General features: G+C 38.1%; 1 protein-coding gene across 1 annotated transcript in view; it reads right to left on the bottom strand.

Annotated features, from left to right (window-relative positions):
• Positions 1 to 10,810: 10,810 nt before the first annotated feature.
• The window catches only part of Msr1 (macrophage scavenger receptor 1), a 33,330-nt gene continuing 23,622 nt past the window's right edge, over positions 10,811 to 20,518 (bottom strand). Inside the window, exons 7-9 of the mRNA XM_048330733.1 lie at positions 15,652 to 15,732; positions 13,469 to 13,516; positions 10,811 to 11,018 (exon numbers count right to left, since the gene is read on the bottom strand). Of these exons, the coding sequence (XP_048186690.1) occupies positions 11,002 to 11,018; positions 13,469 to 13,516; positions 15,652 to 15,732 (146 nt within the window). The 3' untranslated portion in view covers positions 10,811 to 11,001. The remainder of the gene's footprint in view (positions 11,019 to 13,468; positions 13,517 to 15,651; positions 15,733 to 20,518) is intronic.

Consider the following 20,518-nt stretch of genomic DNA (forward strand, 5'->3'; position numbering starts at 1 on the left):
CAGTTTCATACGTAAGGCAGTAGGTACATTTCTTGTATAACTTGTTACCTCCTCCCTTCATTCCCCCCTCCCCTTTTCCCTCTCCCCCCCATGAGTGGTACAGTTGGTTTACACCAAATGGCTTTATAAGTATTGCTTTTGGAGTCATTTGTCTTTTTAATTTGTGTCTCTCAATTCTGATATTCCCTTTTCCTTCCCTAGTTCTAATACCAGTATATACAGTATCCAGGGTACTCAGATGAGATACAGTGATAGTGCGGGAACAACCACAGGAAAGGGATACAAGAGGAACAACAACAACAACAAGCTACGGTTTCACATGGCATGTTGAAAATGATTACAACAGTGATAGACCGCTTGTTTCTATAACAAGGAGTTCGTTTCACTCAGCATCATCTTATGTGTGCATAAGGGCATAGCTATTGGGCTCTTGTGATCCTCTGCTGTGACTAGCCTAACCTGTGCTAATTATTCCCTATGAGGGAAACCACAGAGTCCATGTTTCTTTGGGTCTGGCTCAACATTGAGATTCCACCTCACCCCAGTAAAAATGTCCATTATCAGGAAATACAAAGTTTTAATTTCACAAATTTTGTAGATTTTGAGGTTTCTATTCTGTGATGAAAATAATAAGGTACGTATATAATCTGCCTATGATATCAGTCACCTTTATTTAGATGTGTATGTGCATATGTGTTTCCCAAATTTTCTGATTTAATATTTCTTCTTTCAAAGAGGACGTGTTAAACATCTATGACGGCTTATGAAAATAGACAACATCTATCTCATGGTTTCAGAGATGAGGCTGTTTAGCCTCTGTCATTCCTTAATATGATTCTCTACATTTTGAGTGGGGGGGGTGGTGGATTTTTCTAGACTAGTGATGAGCAACTTATTAGACTGTGGGAAAATTCTAGCCTACTGTCTGGTTTGTAAATAAAGTTTTATTGGAACACAGCATGTCCATTGGCTTTAACATGGTCTATGATGGTGATTAGGGTGCAGCAGTGGAAATGCATAGTGTGACAGGCACAGTACAGCATGCAAGGCAGGTATTTGCTCCCTGGTCCTTTCTAGAAATGTTAACGCAGCTTTTAGTACCACAGACAAGGCTGCTAGAAGACTTCAGAAGGGTTACTTCTGCCAACTGACTTCTGGATAAGTAAGTGTATGGTTAAGCTCACCCCACATCTGAGAGAAAATGCCCAAGCCTGCCTTCCTTGGTCCTTTCACACCAATTATTTAGCTATTGGAATTTTCAGCAGAAGCCTTACTCTCCTCAGTCTTCCTTGCTGCTGGGGCTTTAGCCTCTACCTGAAATGCTATCATGTCAGCACCCTCTGTCCTAGGTGTGCATAAGTTACTTGTTCCAGGTTCCTTTAGCACTGCCAGTCCCTACCAAAGGCCTGTAAGCTTGTCTATTTTCTCCACCCACCAGATTGAGATTCTGTGGTGACAGCATGGAAGTTACTTCATGGTCCCTTGATGAAGTTACAATAAAAATGAATGAACACATGAATGAATGATGAGCTTGTCGTAATACAAGGACTTCACAAGATGAGCTCATTGAATAACCACATTCTTAAAAGACTAAACGGGAGACTCGACGTTAAGAGTTTTACAAGACACTGGAGAAAATGCATTTCCATGTGAAGAGAAACATAAATAGTGAAGGAAAGGCTGACTTAACTGGCATAGACATGAGTCCTATCATGGGGAAAAAAGGCTGTCTACTGAGAAGGGCATGGAAGGATCCGATTAGAAGTCATACATTCCAAAACCTGATTTTATTGGCTCGGAGAGAGGGTCTATCACTTAATAGCAGACTAATGTTCAACAGAATCTTGGGACTAAATGTCAATTCAATTTACAACCAGAAATGTAATTGCCTCAAAACCTGGAATATTTGAATCTTCTCAACAAGGACATTGCTTCCCCAAGGGCAGACTGCAGGGAAACCAAATCACAACGAGTGAATTATTAGTTTAATTAATTTATTAATTTATAATGAGACATAGTGAGAGTTTTGCCTCTGGGAATGCTCTGTGCTTGTTCTTTATATGTGTTGATACATTCAATCAGGTAAGTTGATTTGATGGATCTTTGCTCTGCTTCATTGTGCATTCTACAGTTTTACTTTCCAAAGAAAATCTCAGGGTTGTTATTTCCTAGTTCTTGAGAATATAGTACTGATACATTCTTTCACATTTTACAATGCCTGTTTATTGAAAAAAATATGAAAAATAGGCATTACAAATAGCTCATTCATACTCCATCACCATAAAACCATCAAAAGAAAAATCAGAGCAGATAATGTTCAGAAGAAGAAATAAACCAATAATCCAATACGAACAATGATTCCAAATAGAGTAAAAGTTAACAATTTCAGTAGTTGTTCTGTTTGTTAAGGTGTAATTTTAAAGGTGGAGTAAACAGAAATATGTGAATGATCTCAGAATAGGAGAATAGTTAAATTAATTAGACTTAGTCTTGTGTATATACAATTTTGAGTGGGGGGCACTGAAATTCAAGGCCTCTTGCTTCTACTCGTCAGCTCACAGCTGGCTCTCTACTCCTTGAGCCATATTTCTTGTTTGGTTTTACTTTTTTATTGTTTTGGGCTTTTTTGTTTTGCTGAACTGGCCCTCTTGAGGGGTGTAACTATTCCACTCCAATTACAGAAAGCCCTCAACTGACGGCGGCTTGGCTTAATAGTCTTTGCAGTTTATGATAGTGCAAAAGCAAAACACAAGCACTAGCAACTAAACTTGGAATTTTGATTTTTGTCTAGAAAAGCAATATATCATTTTATGTCTTCTCTCCATTGAAGACAGTGGCAGCAAAGTGCAGCTCTATCACACCTGAGACCATAAGGAGAAATAACTCGGATTCTACCCAGTGCTGGAAGGTTGAATCAGATTTGATAAGTAAGGTATGTTAAATGCATTTTTCACTCTTAATATTTTCAGTGTATGGGTTATGTCTACATATATATGTGTGTATATATATATATGTATATATACATGTACTACAAAGGAGTTTGATTTTGGTATTTCCAACATGCATATATTGTACTTCAATAAAATTAAAACCTAAATTATCTTAATTTAAATATGATCATATCGAATTCCCATATTTCAACTTCTAAGCCATTAAAAGATTGGGAACTAGTTACTTCAAAATAAATGGTACAAATCACAGATGATGTTATGTATGCCTAAAGTATAAGTAAATTACTGAAAAGCAACAGGCATTCGTCATGGCATTGTGTTCTGGTCTTTGCTTGTGCTCAGAAGCACTCGGGCCTCTGCAATCTGTGAACATTACTGTTAGGAAACTCTGTGTGTGTGTGTGTGTGTGTGTGTGTGTGTGTGTGTGTGTGTGTGTGTGTGTGTAGTCTTCACTGCATCTGCACCCAACAGAAGGGGCCAGAGTTCATGCCTACCATCTGTGGATATTTTATTTGAAGCTTCCTCCAGAAACCAATTGCTTCTATTTACCTGACCATTTGTACAGACTCTTCAGAAATACGAAAAAATACAAATTGACATGTTTGGTTTATAATAACAGAAATGACAGAGAAGAACACCTGTTATAAAGGAGGAGCTCAATATGGAGGCCATTAGATCACAGTACCAATCGTGTTATTTCAAGATGGCCCCGATTCTCATTAATCAGAAGGGGCCAGGTTTATTTTCTTGATGCAGGATACATCTCAAGACTGTACCAAGGGAACAGACTCTAGTCCAAGCTGTGCTGAAAACTTGCTTTGCAACTCTGTTTACACTGTTTTATCTGATTGTATTTTAAGATTATTTCACTTATTAGGCCAACTTTTGTAATAACCTTTTTGGATGTTTGTGAAGATTGATTTCACTGATGTATTTTGAAGAAGTTTGAGGGAAAGGTTAGGTCAAGGTGCATTTTAATTTCTTTAAAGTAATGGAATTTAATATCAAATAAACTAAGTTTCAGACTGCAGATCTACCACACATACACAAGTTGTGTGGTTTTGCAATGGTTGCTAACAGCTCAAAAGCTCATGGGAAAGCAACAGAGTAATAAATTCCTCAAGAGAATTATTTAAAGAAGCTATATAGGGGCTGGGAATATGGCCTAGTGTCAAGAGTGCTTGCCTTGTATACATGAAGCCCAGTGTTCGATTCCTCAGCACCACATAAACAGAAAAAAGCCAGAAGTGGTGCTGTGGCTCAAACTGGCAGAGTGCTAGCCTTGTGCAAAAGCAAGCCAGGGACAGTGCTCAGGCCCTGAGTTCAAACCCCAGGACTGACAAAAAAAAAAGAAGAAGAACCTATCTAGTATATAAAGTGCTCTGTACGGTTTGAAAAGTGGTGCAGGGAGGTTTTTAATTCATTTGTTTTTAAATGGCTGTTATGGGGATCAAACTGAAGGCATTGCCTTGGATCACACCAGTTCTACTCTTAAAGCTATTATATATTTAAAGTTCATATTTCCATCATAATGATTGTGAAAATGTGATGTAGCATTGAAATATCATATAATAAAAATAATTTCGTAATGAAGCTGCTTTTCAGAACCTCAAAAAGTGATTACATAAATCTACTTTGTTCACCAAAGACACAAAGTCCTGAAAAATGAAGCTTTATTAACTCCAGTCATCTGTAAATGACAAAGTCCCAGAGACTCTTCCAATATGTAATACATACACACACACACACATATATATACAAATAATATGCATATATATCAGTAGTGAATACTTGAGGAAGTATATAAATGCTTGCTAAGGTCATTCTGTATACCAATCTCATCAGTATTAATTATGTATGTATGAAGCACTATCATATAAATATCACTGAAATGTGAAAATGCGATATTAGTAATGAACAGATAAAACTAAAATTGTTCTTATAATTTGAAACACCAAAATATCCCCAATATATTTATGGCATAATTTAGGTCCTCTTTAAGAACTTCATGATAGAGAATTCTTGGACTGAAAAGATTCAGATATTGAACAAGAGACTGCCTACAGTCAGAGAATCAACTGTTTTTGGTGTTTTTTTTTTTTTTTTTTTTTGGTGCTTGAATCAATTTTTCATACCTAGAAAGGTATGAAGTCCTGTGAGGGACTTAATGTGTTCCTGCCAAATCCGTATGATGAACTACTCACCCCTGATGTGACTGGGTTTGGAGACAGGGCATTTACAAAGATAAGAATGCAACCCTACCTCAACAAACCTGGTATTTCCGAAAAGAAAAAGCAGCAAGAGTTCAGGGCCCAGGCTGCCAGTGGAAGTTGTAAGAGGAGAATACCATTTGCAAGCCAAGAAATGAAGTCCCAGGAGAAACCAACACTTCTGACACCTTGATAGTGCCCTTCTGATAAAAAAAAAAAAAAAGAAAGAAACATCTGGAGGGAAAACCAATTTCTTTGATTTAAGCTATATAGTCCATGGCATTCTGTTTGGGCAGCACAAAGAAGCAGAAGAATATGTACTTCTTCATTTCTCTTAGGTTTTGTGTTATTGAATGTTTGCAAATTAGAGGGCCAGCAGAAGAACCTCAAGTGGGCATAAACTGGAAAACATGAGCGTTTTTGTTTATAGATGAGAATTAAGGACTCTGCTAGCTTTGTTGTGATTTGAACACACAGAAACCCTCCCTTCAAAAGTGATTACTTTCAGCAGGCATGGTAGTATTCCACTGTAAACCCATTATGAACCAGGCTGGTGCACAAGAGTCTTGAGCTCAAGCACAGCCTGGGCTACTTTAGATGCACTGACTTGTTCAATTTGGTTTTTCTCTGATCAAAACATTACACATTATTTTGTGAGAAAAAATTGTATTTCTGGGTACAGATTATGTGGGTATCAGGATTGGGAATGCAACAGGAGAGAATTTGGTCTGAAGGATAGTTTGTAATAGAACACATAATCATTTCCTAAGAGATAAACGATTTATGTCACGTGGAGTTTGGAAGTGGAGGGGTTGTGCCTATGGATTTACCTGTCAGTAGTTGTGGAAGTGAAAATTCAGGCTTAGTATCAAAGGAGTAGAGTCGCTTTCTTAATTAATTCACATTGCAATCCTTAACTAGCCTCCTAGAATTCCTGGGATTCAAGTACTTTCAATTTGAAGTGAATCAAGCAGCCCTTAAGAATTCAGAGGAAGCAGGAAAGGACAATAACTTTGGTACCTTAGAGTAGGAAACTTTATTTTTCTTCCAATGTCTTTTCATAGCTTCATTCATGGGCCACACAAATAATCAGTAGAAGCAGATTGTTGTGGATAGGTCAAGAAGAAACATACAGAAGTACGGGTGTGTCTGTCCAGCCATGTCCGGTACAGAACGTGGTGAAGGCCTTGTTATGGGCTCACCCCTGCTAAAGGTTCAGTCATCGTGGAGGAGACTTCCCAGGCACTTCAAGCTCAAGCCAGCTGAGTCTGTGTTTCTGGATTTCTATTCTGGACGTCCATATTCTAAGTGGAGTATGTTTCCAGAGAAGATAGGCTGAGTGGGCACATAAAAGGTTGTGAGCCTATGCTTAGAAAGGGTTTGAAGTTGGACAGAATATGTGATATTTTGAACATGCAAGGTTAAATTCCTCTCTGTAAATAGGAAGCCAGTATTCATTCCAAGAGAGAGGCAGAGCCGCCTGGCTCCTCAGAAGTTGTGGGGGGATGAAAGGCAGTGTGTCAGGTCTCTCTCTTCTCTGTCTGCATTCTTGCACATACTAGATGGATTTCAAATTTGTCTGTGCAAAAGACTTGGGTGGAGCTATATTGACTTTTTCCCCTTCTTATCGACTCTGGTGAGAGTAAGGCATTAGGAGTCATTTGGGATAGGGAGTAAATAGGACAAGTGTTAACTACTTCATCCATTACTTGATTTAGATCTCTTTCAATTTACAACACATATTAATTATCACACTATTAAAGAATGCATATATAGAGTTTATGGAAGGCTGTTAGGTTTTTAGCAACAATCTGTGAAATCACAGAGAACTGTGAACACAGAATAACTGTCATGAGTGAGCGGCATTTATCTAATTTACTTACCCCCATCATTGCCCCGCTGTAGTGTAATCTGCTCTGCTAGATCAGACGTAGTGCCACTGAGAAAAGTATATTGCGGAGTTAAAAAGGATACAACGCAAAGGAGACATCAAATCAGGTAAATGACACTGAAAATGTTGAAACTGAGCGTGTTACCCAGATAAAGATAGAATATTAACAGGTAGCTCTTCCCCGGGTGCTCATTAGTAACTCTCATTAGTGATCATGGAGGCTTTGTGAGCATTGCCAAGAGATCAGGTTCTGAGTAATACACTTGGCAGAGGGGGTGGGGGGGGCGGACTGGGGGCCACAATGTGTGGCCAAGTTATGAAAGCAGAAATAAACAAAGATGAATTGGGAATGCTCGTTTTGGAATTTGACATATCATAATAATTTTTATCTCCTTGTGGTCTTCAAATTATTAAAAATCATTCTAGAAAACCAGACTGCCTTTTTTTTTTTTTTTTTTTTTTGGCCAGTCCTGGGCCTTGGACTCAGGGCCTGAGCACTGTCCCTGGCTTCTTTTTGCTCAAGGCACTGGTGACGGACACTTTTAATACTAGCTACTTAGGAGACTGAGATCTGAGGATCACAGTTCAAAGACAGGCCAGGCAGAAAAATCTGAGACTCAGTGTTGTTGATCATGTCCATTCTAAATGGGGTGAGGTGGAATCTCAATGTTGTTTTGATTTGCATTTCCTTTTTGGCCAGAGATGAACATTTCTTCCTGTGTCTATTGGCCTTTCTTCTTCTTCTGAGAAGTCTGTGTTTTAGTCTTTAGCACATTTACTAATTGTGCTGTTGATTCTTGGAGGGTTTATTTCCGGGGGGTGGGTATGAATTTCTTGAGCTTTAAGTCATATTTTAGAAATGAGGCCCTAGTCTGATACATAGCTAGAAAAGATCTCCCATTCTGAAGGCTTTCTATTTATCTTGTTATCTCTGTGCTTTACCATGCAGAAACTCCAGTTTTTTCTGTCTTCCCCTACCTCCACACCCTCCACATCAAGTATCTATAGTATTTATATGTAATATAAACCTGATGTGTTCAAGAACTGAAATGGATGGCTTCAGAGACTGATAGATGTGGCTTTGGGTTTCTGCCTTTTGACTATACAGTACAGATTCCAATCTAGTAAATGGTGATGAGAACAGTTCTCAACTTTATGGCTTTTTTGAGAATTACCTATGCTAACGAATCGTAAGTACATGGTATCGGGCTTCATGCCTGTAATCTTAGCTTCTCAGGAGGCTGAGATCTGAGGATCCTGGTTCAAAGCCAGCCCAGGCAGTAAAGTCTGTGAGTCTCTTATCTCCAATTAACCACAAGAAAACCGGAAGTGGTGCTGTGCCTCCAGTGGTAGAATGCTAGCTTTGAGCTAATGAGCTCAGGACCAGCGCCCAGGCCAAGAGTTCAAGGCCCACAACTGACAAAAAAAAGTGCATGGTGTAGGCAAATACCCTCTAAATGTTCATTATCACAATTAGTGACTGGAAAAGGCTTTAGTTTAACCAACTGAATGACTTGGGAAATTCTAGAATCCGTGTATGATAGAGTTGAGTCTTTAGTATAAAGCAAACCAAAGAAAAAATAGATTCAAAATATACAAACATCAAAATTCATTTTTTACATATAGTCTCATTGGGCCGAAGCAAAGTTCAGGAAAACAAAAAACAAGTGCTGAGTTGTGTGGACGATGTTGTGCTTGCCTGAGACACACACCTTCTCATATGGAAGATGCTCTTGTGCTTGCCTGAGACGCACACCTTCTCACATGGAAGATGTTCTTGTGCTTGCCTGAGACGCACACCTTCTCACATGGAAGATGCTCTTGTGCTTGCCTGAGACGCACACCTTCTTATTTATTTGCAGTGGGAACATACACATTTAAGGGTAAGTACCATTAGAGTTCTATTCAGTCTGCTTTTCTCATCTGTATACATGATTGTATTAGGTATGATTTGTGCATCTGAACTGGGTATTCAGCATCTATTTTCAATCTAAAGAGAGAAGCAAAGATTTTCCTTTCTAATTTGGAGTGTTCAGGTTAGTGTTTCACAATGAAATATCTATATTCAGCTTGGGATGTGAGAGGGCTTGAGAGCTGAATACCTTAGAGTTGTTTCCCAGTATCTCTACAATCAGGACCGTTCTGTAGCCAATGAAGTCTACACTAAGTCCTACTGACAAAAGGGAAGAGTCCCCCACACTCTTCCTTGAACAAGGTCTACATGTTTGTACTAGGCATATGAGGTTGCTGGTTTCTTACTACTGAGGACTACATGGACCACTGGTGAATCCTCCTTCCTTTTCCCTGGAGAGTCAGGTGATACCAGCAAAGAAACAGCCGGTGCAACTGGCAATTCTAATTTGTTTCATCTTTTCTCGAAATTCACTGAACAGAAGTGTCTTGCTCAGTATTTATCCTTCAAGTCCACACTATGGTGTGCACCTCGTAGTCGCTTCCTTTTCTTTTAACTAATATTCTTTGCTCAGACTACTTCATTGACTTGGTATCTTCTCATGCTTGTATTGCTGCCTAATGTTAAGTCTTGTCTTAATCTCCACCATCTCTCTTTTCAACTGTGATGTTTAATTAGCTTCTCCCATTTCCATCTTTTGCCTCTCCATTCTCTCCAGTTCTGCCTACAGACTTCACATGCACGATTGACAGCAAGGAATAGCAGTTTCCGTTCAGACAGACCACAAGGAAGGATAGCTTATGACTTCAAAGCACTTTATGACTTTCCAGAACATCTTCAAACAGATAATCCCATTTGGTCCTCACAACATCCCTGTGAGGTAGGTGTTGGCATGACCATTTGACAGGACAGAGAATAAAAAAGTTATGAGATACATGTAGTCATATAACATCAAATCCTACTAGTACTATAATAGTGACGAACCTTGAGGCTATGTGTTAAAACTTGAAGGAAAGTTGCAACAATGTGGTCTTTTAATTCTTATAGAGGCATTAAAAAAATAAACACCAAACCCCACTCCTTTCTCAATTCCCTTTTTGTCTGGCCTTTTCTTATTTTTCCTGTGTTTTTAAAACTATTTTCCTTCTCTTTCTTCACCTCCACAAAATATCCATTTCTACTATAATATTTTCTCTTCTTGAGAACCTACACTTAAAACATGGAAGAGAACTTTTGGGGGAAAAAATGATCAGCATTATTTTTTGTGATAAATTGTGATAAATTGTTTCAGTTTGAAATGGAAAGGTAATTTAAGGAAACAAGTTTGGGGCCAGATGTATTGAATAAATAAGCTCCAGTTTACTTCACTTTAAAATTTGAAGAAAAAAATATATACTATTAGTTTGGAGAATAAGGAGCCAGGAAGATAAACTAATCAAATCAAAATAAATCTATTTTTTATATCTTATAGAATTAAAAATATTTGTGTCTATTACACAACTATGAAGTTCTATTATTTCTCGTAGAACAACTCTGATATGTTTATTTATGTGTATCTCTCGGGAAGAGCTCTCTCTAGAAAGCCAAAGATAATACATATCCTACTAGCATAGCTGTCATCATTAGCTCTTGGAAGTACATATGGGCACCTACTAAATAGAAGAATGGATGAATGGTAAATACATGAATGTGTAGATTTAAACCTATTCCTGTTTGAAAATAATATTTTCTACCTTGAACATTCACATGTAACCAGTAACTCATGAGATTTCTGCTGGAACCCCACATATTAAAATGGGTTCGGCAGCAGAGGGCTCCTACCCTGGTACCTGCGGAGGACTGGAGCAGCCCACAAGTCATCCGAGGGGACCTCCAGGCTAGGAGTGGCAGAGAAGTGGGAGGCTGGCGAGGGAGTCGGGAGGGCTATGAACATGGCGGCAGAGGCTCCGACAGTACCATGGATCAGAAGAGAAAGACAGGTAGGAGCCAGATGTGCAAGCAAGGTCAGCTGGAGGAGCCGTAAAGGGGTCTTGGAAGTCAGGAGTAAAGATGACCTGTCCAGAAGTGAAAGGCTTTTGAGTGAGGCGGTAGCATAGAGCATCCTTCCCATCCATTTGATCCTAAAAGGGCCCTTCCCCAATGTGAGTTGGGGGCTGTACTGGTCCAGATGAGCATCTACTTTACCAGATTTCATTACAAATCAAATAACTATTCCACAAAAGATAGCTGAGGAATACTTTTATTGTATTATTTTGAAACAATGATCACAATTGAAGAAAGGAGTCCTGGGACCAAATGGAATTTGTCAAAATTCATTTCCCTAAAGAAAGAAATCAATCATTATTTTCATTATATTTATATTATGCCTAAACTACATAAAACACGGGCAAACATAATTCAATATATTTGTCATAGGCCAGAATTAAAGATATGGGGAATCACACACTATGATAATCGGTAGAAACTTTTTGGAGCCATTAGAAAGAATTGTCTGGCTCATGAGGTAGAGTGCTAGCCTTGAGCCAAAACAAAACAAAACAAAAAAACAGAAGCCAGGGACAGTGCTCAGGCCCTGAGCAACAAAAACAAAACAAATACACACTAGAAACAACTGTCAAATTATAAAATGTGTATGACCTTTGAACCACTGGTTCTACTCCCAGTAAATCCTCTACTCAAAATATATTCTCACAAGATCATGTATCATAGTATTTAATATAATGCTGTTAATTAAAGATAAACCAGAAGCAACAAAAATCATTAAGTATTCAAAATAATTATGGGATAGGTGTATATTAGAATGCGTAGATATTGAGATAATGTGTAGGTATCGTAATGACAGAGATAAGTGATTGGTATAATAACATAAAAACTTGAAAATATAGAATCTAAAATAGTAGGCATATATATATATTTCTTCCTTTTTGAAAAATGGTAGTATTACTTTATAAATTTGCCATGAGCAAGCATGAAGAACCCATGGGCTACATGCAAGTATAGTTCACATTGCTTTCTCAGAGAAAGTATGTGCATACACTGTAAAATAGCCATAAAAGTCTACAGCTGACATCTCTAAACATAGCAGGAAAAAAAATGGCTCAAGCTTTTGATAACCTCAGGTAACAGAAAACAGTATGACTGCTCAGTTTATAGACTAAAACCACGAAGTTCTTTATTTGCCAAACTCAGCTAGAGTTAATGTTTGGAAGCTCAGAGAAAGCCTCCGGGAAAAGAGATAGGGAACAAAAGATAAAAAAAATGAGTAAAGGTAGAGATAAATATAAAGAAGAGAAACTTAAAGGACTCAGTTGAAATTAAATGGAGTAAAAAGGGAATGAGAGAAGTGAAAGGTAAGCAGAGGACAAGAAATCACCTTAAGAAATAAATGGACACAGAGAAGAAATAATTATGCATGGTTCTGGTATCTTAATACAATATTAAATCACTAAATAACACTGAGGAGATATTGAGAAGGCATTCAGTACTCTGTGCTGTTCCACTTTGCAACTATCGTTATTACACAACGTTCTATTAGCTGGTATTGGCAATGGTAACCCTCAATTGTCTAAATGTAAAACCCAAGCATAGTAATAAGTTAAAACAATTATTTTTGCAAATTTAAAGCCAAAAAACATTGGTATTGCATATTTAAAACAATGATTCCAACTACGATTTTGATTCATCTACATATTATAATTTGTTTTAAAAAACTTGGTCTAAAACAGATTCCTAAATGAATACATTATGATCACTGTATCAGCTATTTCCATAAACAAGCACATATATAATCTGTAGCTCCCACTGGGGATATAGGAAGATGATTTTGACTCTGGAAAGTTAACTAGGTTCCTCATTCACTTCAACAACCTTGCCATTATACTAGTGCATACTTGGTCTAGGAACTCAATAAATTATTTATGGCATGCAGAATTGATCTTATCTAATTTATTTTTAAGGTACAATGTGTACACTTTCTATAGAGTGGCACATCCCATAGACAATGACTTTGTTGTGGTCTGTTCGGTTGCAGATTTGAAAGTCTAGGATGTACAAGATGACCATTAAGTATGTCGTAAAAACAAATCCTTCCCCCAGAGCAGGAACTTAGTCTTTCAAGGCTCCTTGTTTGTCTAAATTCCAATATTTGAGGGCTTAGTAAGCTCACTTAGTGGATAAGGAGGTTGTAAATGTTTCCATTCATAAACCTGATTTTTCCTTTAGTTCACTGAAATTTACTGGAGAAAAAAAAAACCCACAATTTTCTAGGTGGAATTTTTTAGAAAAAAGTACTCTTCACAAATATGGAATGAGATTGAAAAAGTTGAGTAGTTTGATCTCTTTGTTTTATTCCAACTAGGTAATATTATATTTGGAGAAAACTAGTTTCCACAGAATCTCCACATATCAATTCTGTTTTTCTAAATATTTTGCCAGATCCAGACCATAATATCTCACCTCATTTATTGGAAAAATACACACAGAAATTAAGCAACTATAAACTTACCTATGTAGCTTCCCTTTTCTCCCTTTTGTCCTTTTGATCCAGGATTTCCTTGGGGAAAAAAATTACACCAAAAAAAATCAATGCAATTTATAGTCCTCCCTCCCAGCTCCCTTCCTTTCCTTCCTCCTTCCCTGTCATCCCTCCTTTCCTTCCTTTTCCTTTCCTCCCTTCTCTCCTTTCCTTTCCTTCCTTAACCCTATCCTTTGCTTTGCTTTCCTTCCTTTCTCTCTTTCTCTCCTTTTCTCTCCTTGCCTCCCTCCCCCCAACCTTTCTCCAGTTTTAAAGGGAATATCAAGGAAATACTTCTTTAGCTCCAGAAATCAATTGCAGTTTGTTTGTGAGACAGTGACTTACCAGCTTGAACTCAGGAACCTTCTATCTCTGTTTTCTGAGTGACTGAGTGCTGGGGTTATGGGACTGAATTTCCAGGCCCATGTTCAATGAGACACATTAATGGTGACAATTTCATCTGAAGCAGGTTGTACTGCTCTTGATTATTAATTCTTCCTCCAAGAGAAATTACCATCATGCAAATGGTTAAGTACTTAGTACAATTGTAAGACTAGTTTTAGTGTTATCTGTTTCAAAGTCAAACTTACTGAAGTTTTTAATTCTCCTTACAAAATCCACGGGAGAGATGATTTGAAAATTAATCACATTTCTACAGTGTGTATTCATACAAGATGGTAGCTCCACTTACATTATTTCTCTCTCTATCTCTCAGTGTGGCTAAAGATGGAGTGTGTGTGTGTGTGTGTGTGCACATGCACGCGTGCACGCACTGGGACTTGAGCTCACGCTCACTTCTCCCCCTGGCCTTAGTCTTAAAGCCTTAGCTCTCGTACGTGAGCCTCACCTCCACTTCCAGCATTTTTCTGATTAATTGGTGTCTATCAGATTTGTTTGGTCTACTGGAGATAAAAGTCTCCCAGATTTGGCTTGGACTGAGAGTCTTATGTCTCAGCCTCCTGAGTTGCTAAGGTTACAGGTGTGAGGTGTGATTTTAATATAACAGAATAAAGAAGAAAAAGATAGAGGGAAGGATGAGGGGGGAGGAAGAGGAAAAGAAGGAGAGGAAAGGATGAACACTGGGGGTTAGGGGGAGGAGAAGGAGGAGAGAGAGAGATTTCCTGCTCCCATCACAGGAAATTAGGGTGAAAGACAGCAATATTGTGAAGCTACTTTTACACAATAATATTTTTACAAATAATATTATAGATATTTGAGAACAGAAATATTCAAGTCCCATCTCTACCCAGCTTATAATTTGATGTTAATTTTACAATAATGTTAATGTAAATACAAAAAAGTCCAAAACAAGATAATGTTTACTTTTCCAGGAATATTAAATTATCACCAATATTTGAGAAACTGACCTAAACTACTACACCAATTTTTATGTTAAACTTAGAGGACAAATAAAAATATTTATTCCTACTTCCAGAAACTATATTAAACTATCTTAAAATCTGCAAATAGATTTGTAATTCTGTCAGATGTAAGATTTTTAAACACAGTTGTGTGTTGAACTTAAACTGGTCATGTAGGAAACTAAGTGATGCAGATAGTATCAGGAAAATTAACAAACACTTTTCCCTATGTTGCTAAAGTGCCTAATGAAAGCTAGATGCTTTAGAGGTTTTGGGTATGTAAATACACTACTCACTCCAGGTAATCATATCTGCAGTAGAGACTAGTTATAGGCTGCATATTTGTGGCTAACCAATTTTTGATCAAGCTTAACAATGCAGATCATCTACCCTGATATTATCAGCAAGACTGAAGCACATTTATCAGAACTGCTAAAATTCAAAACAAGAATAACACCAAAGCTAGTGAGCATGTGCCACAATATGGAATTCCCATTCATCGCTCATTGAAATGCAGAAGAATAGAGTCAAACGCAAACGAGTAAGTTGAAGGACAGTTTATGAAGCTAAATATCCATTTAGCATATAAATAACAATATTACTCCCAAGTAACTGGTTTCCTTCCTTCCTTCCTTCCTTCCTTCCTTCCTTCCTTCCTTCCTTCCTTCCTTCCTTCCTGCTTGCTTCTTTCCTTTTTCTCTCTCTCTCTCTGTATAGTATTCAATTTTGAAGTGCTTCAGATCACAAAATAAACTATGCATACTAATATTCGTATGATAATGAACAATTATTTGCACATTTCCTTGCACATACCTGTCCGTCCTGTCCTTCCTGGTGGTCCTGGGAATCCTTTACTTCCAGGAAAGCCACGGTCACCTTTTTCACCTGGAGGACCTACATGATTAATAAAGAAAACAAAAGTTTGGAACCATCACAGGTTCTGAATGAATATGAAGTAAGTCTTCAAATGGAGGGCAATGCTACTGAATGATAGTTTGAGTTGGAAGAATAAACATTAGTATCTTAGTACATTGTAGGTATTTAATAAATAACATATTGGTGGCAAAATTAGAAACATTTGAGAAAGATAAATCTTGGAGTGTTAATGTTGTATAATCAGCTAGGAAACTTCAAATGGTAGACTTTGCAATGGCTAAAAAGATAACTTGCAAAAAGCGTCTTAAGATTTTTTTTAAGACTTTAAGAATTCTTAAGAATTTTAGGAAATCTTTTTTTTTTTTTTTTTTTTTTTGGCCAGTCCTGGGCCTTGGACTCAGGGCCTGAGCACTGTCCCTGGCTTCTTCCCGCTCAAGGCTAGCACTCTGACACGTGAGCCACAGCGCCGCTTCTGGCCGTTTTTTCTGTATATGTGGTACTGGGGAATCGAACCTAGGGCCTCGTGTATCCGAGGCAGGCACTCTTGCCACTAGGCTATATCCCCAGCCCGGAAATCTTTTTAAGAATAGAATTTCTTTAAGATTTCCCTTAGAAAAGTACAACACAAACAATGAAAAGTTTGAGTATTTGCTTAAACCTTAAGAGTCCTAAAACGGGGCATCTATATGCAGAAAACTAAAAGTGGATCCCTGTTTGGCACCGGGTACAGATATCAATTCTCAATGGATCAAAGACCTCAAACATCAGACCTGAAACTTGGAAATGACTGCAAGAGGGAAGGAGAAACATTAGAACTTACAGGTATAGGTAGAAACTTCTTGAATAGAGTTCCAGGGGCACAACAGATAGCAGAGTGACTCGATCAGTGGGCCTACATCAAAATTAACTTTCTGCACAGACACAGACATAGCTACTAAACTAGAAAGCCAGCCAAGCAACTGGGAAAAGATCTTTATCAGAAATGTGAGACAAAGGCCTAAGATCTAATATATACAGGAAGCGCAAGAAACTAACCCCTCCCAAATGTGACATGCCTGTCACTAAATGGGCAAGGGAGCTAAGGACAGACTTCTCAGAAAGTAAGAACGGCAAAGAAACACTCGAGGAAACGCTCATCATCCCTGGCCATAAAGGAAATCCAAAGCAAAACAGCCCTGAGATTCCCTCTCACCCCAGTATGATTGGCCAGCATTGTGAATCCTAACTACAATGGGGAAATGGGGAAACGGAACCCTACTGCACAGCGGTGGGAAGGTAAACACTAGTACAACCACCTGGACAGCAGTCTGGAGGTTCTTCACAAAACAAAACATAGACCTTCCCTGTGACCAAGCCAGTCCACTCCTGGGCATCTACACTGAAGGTCGGGAGCCAGGATATGCTAAAGACACCTGCACGTCCATGTTCTTGCCACACTGTTCACAATAGCCAAGATAGAGAAACAGCTCAGACGTCCCACAATAGGTGAGTGGATCCAAAAAGGGTGGTACCTATACATAGTGGAATGTTACACAGCCATTAGAGAATATAAAATAATGTCATTTTAGGGAAGTGAATGGAACTAGAAGGAATCATGTTAAGCGGGGTAAGCCATGCTCCGAGAGACAAACACTGCATGTTCGCTCTGATATGTGGAAATTACATCTAAAAGGCATGTTATTATATATATATATGTTCTTATATTATATGTAATATATTACACAGGATTCTAGGTATTCACACACAGTGAGACTAGAAAAGCATAGGAGAGAAACAGAAAGGGGCCTAAGTGCTTCTTCCTATTTATATAAAATAATATTCATACATAAAAACCTCCAAGCTATGGAAACAAGAAACTTATTCTTGAGTTTTTGACGATTCTGTCTTCTTTATCTTCTGTTAAGGGGAATTCAGGTATATATATGCAGGAGGGAGGGAAGGATACAAAACTTGAGGGGAAAAGAACGAAAAGTGCAGCTGTAGCGCTCTCTGGACATTGATGAAACAGAACTACAGAGACAGAAGGGAGGAAATGGGAGAAAATGAGGGAAAAGCAATACTTACAAAACCATTTGGTGTAAACCAACTGAACAACTCATGGGGGAGAGGGGTGGGGGGAAATGAGGGAGGAGGTAACAAATTGTACAAGAAATGTACCCATTGCTTGATATATGAAACTGTAACCCCTCTGTACATCACTTTGACAATAAATAAGTAATTATTCAGAAAAAAAGAAAATACTGTTCAAAAGAAAATGTACTTATTACTTGACTAATATAATTGTATTCCTCTGTACATCACCTCTATAATAACAGTAAAGTAAATTAACTTAAAAATTCGAGTTCTAGTTCTTAAAGTGCTTGGTGAATCTGTTTTGCACAGAATCGTAATTCTAAGCCATTTAAATATTAGTACAAATAGGCACGACAGAAGCTCACGGTTTTACTTATGGGTATACATTATGTATGCATACATATTCGGGTTTTATATACTTACATTTAAACTAAAATGCTATTTTATCTACCTCATAGCTCTAGGGTCATCATTTAAACTGAGTATAAAAACAAATGTTATATATTAAGGTATGACTTCAGAAAACCTGAGGCATGGAAAAGAGCATGTGTTTGTATCTGCTTCAGAGTAGCAGAGAAGCAAAGGCCATTCTGAGGGTAGCTTGCGGGGCACACAGAAAGCAGTGTTTATGAGTTACACTTTCCATGGGTGAGTGAGGAAATTCACCAATGAACCCTATGGGATCACACAGAAATAAATCAATAGACTACTATGGGGAAAGTTTAAGCAAATTCATCCTTGTTTGTACAGTTATGCAACTTGATGGTGTGTTTATGTTTGAAACTTGACCACTGAATGTATCACCTCTGTAAAATTTTATTCCAAGACACTAGATTCTCTAGAACTTCCAGGTGGCAATTAGCTAACTTTCTAAGGTGATCTCTAGCAAGGATGAAGGATTTGGTGCTACAAATCTGCCATTTTGCAAGTAGAAGGGCCAGAGCTCTCTAGAGATAAAAGTCACATGCATAAGGTGGCTTAATTCGTAGGAGAGGACTTAAAGAACAGGACCAATCACAATGTAGAGTTATTTGAAACTCACTGCCACATACTCTTTATTGCCCTGACTTCAGCAATGAGGGAGTTCAACAATATGACAGGCAAACAGAAGGCAGAAATTAACTAGGGAAGAATCCATTAGGAGAGGTGGCTTCGAAATTTCAATGCTTTTCTTTGTTATTCACCAAACCAAATGACAAGCTGATGGCCTGAAGGAGTAGCGCTCTCTCTCCAGCAACTCACTCACCCACTCACTCCTTCACTTGCTCACTTGCTGGCTTCCTGGCTTGGTCACGCATTTTGTGAGGAAATTGGATAGCACCCATTTGTACAGGTAAGCGATACCAACAGCACCGTACTAAAACCTGGCAAAAAGAAACTCTGAAATGCTGTTGTTTATGGCATTAACAACGAAATATTTTAAAACCTTGTTTGTATCTTACATATCTATAGTTCAAGAACTGCTGCAAAATCAGCTACCACAGAGAGTATGCGTGCAGCAAATAAAGCCAGACTAAACTTCTGTGATTGTGTTCTAAAACTTTGACAATTGCAATTCATAATGGAGGAACAGAAAGAACCTTAACAATAGTAGTTCTGACAGAGGTTATAATCTTGGTTACTGCTCCTGTTTATGGTATCAATTCAGCATTATTAAGATGTAGTGAACCATAGTCAAAAGGAAGGGCTCTTCTTAATAAAAATTCTTATCTGACATCTTTTCTAAAGGCACATCAACATTCTATAACCACTGGCATACACATACTTTCTCTTCTCTCTCTCTCTTTCCCATTCCATATATTGTGTGGACATATGTTTGTTTATATATAAAAATTTGAGTTATGGGCTGGGAATATGGCCTACTAGCAAGAGTGCTTGCCTCGTACACATGAAGCCCTGAGTTCGATTCCCCAGCACCACATATATAGAAAATGGTCAGAAGTGGCCCTGTGGCTCATGTGGCAGAGTGCTAGCCTTGACCAAACAAGCGAGGGACAGTGCACAGGCCCTGAGTCCAAGGCCCAGGAATGGCAAATAAATAAATAAATAAATTAATTAATTAATTAAAAATATATGAATTATACATATATAAACACATACATATGGACACATTTAAATGTGATATATGTACAATGTAATATTATGCTTCTATCAGAAAGAATGACATTGCCCCATTAGTAAGGAAATGTAGAGACTTGGGAAAAAATCATATCTATTGAGTGAAGTCAGCCAGACCCAAAGAAAAATAGATTTCATGGTTTCCCTCATTGATAATAATTAGTATATGTCTAGAATAGTCCTATCAGAGGATCACAATAGCTCACTAGCTATGTAGATATGGTCATATAAGATGATGCTAAGAGGGCTGGGAATGTGGCTTAGTGGTAGAGTGTTTGCCTAGCATGCTTGAAGCCAATGGTTCGATTCCTCAGCACCACATAAACAGAAAAATCTGGGAGTGGTGCATTGGCTCAAGAGGTAGAGTGCTAGCCTTGAGCAAAAAAGAAGCCAGGGACAGTGCTCAGGCCCTGAGTCCAAGGCCTAGGACTGGCCAAAAAACAAAACAAAACAAAAAAAGATGACGCTAAGAGGTTTTTCATTGTTGTTATTTTTAGTCTACTATGTGAAGTTATTTCTCTTTTCTTTCATTTTTCTTTCCTATAGTTTATCCCCTGTTCTCACTGGGTACTGTATATACATTTACATTAATTGCGGAAGGGAAGGAGAATAA

This window comes from Perognathus longimembris, chromosome 21 (assembly GCF_023159225.1).
Source record: "Perognathus longimembris pacificus isolate PPM17 chromosome 21, ASM2315922v1, whole genome shotgun sequence".
Lineage (NCBI taxonomy): Eukaryota > Metazoa > Chordata > Mammalia > Rodentia > Heteromyidae > Perognathus > Perognathus longimembris.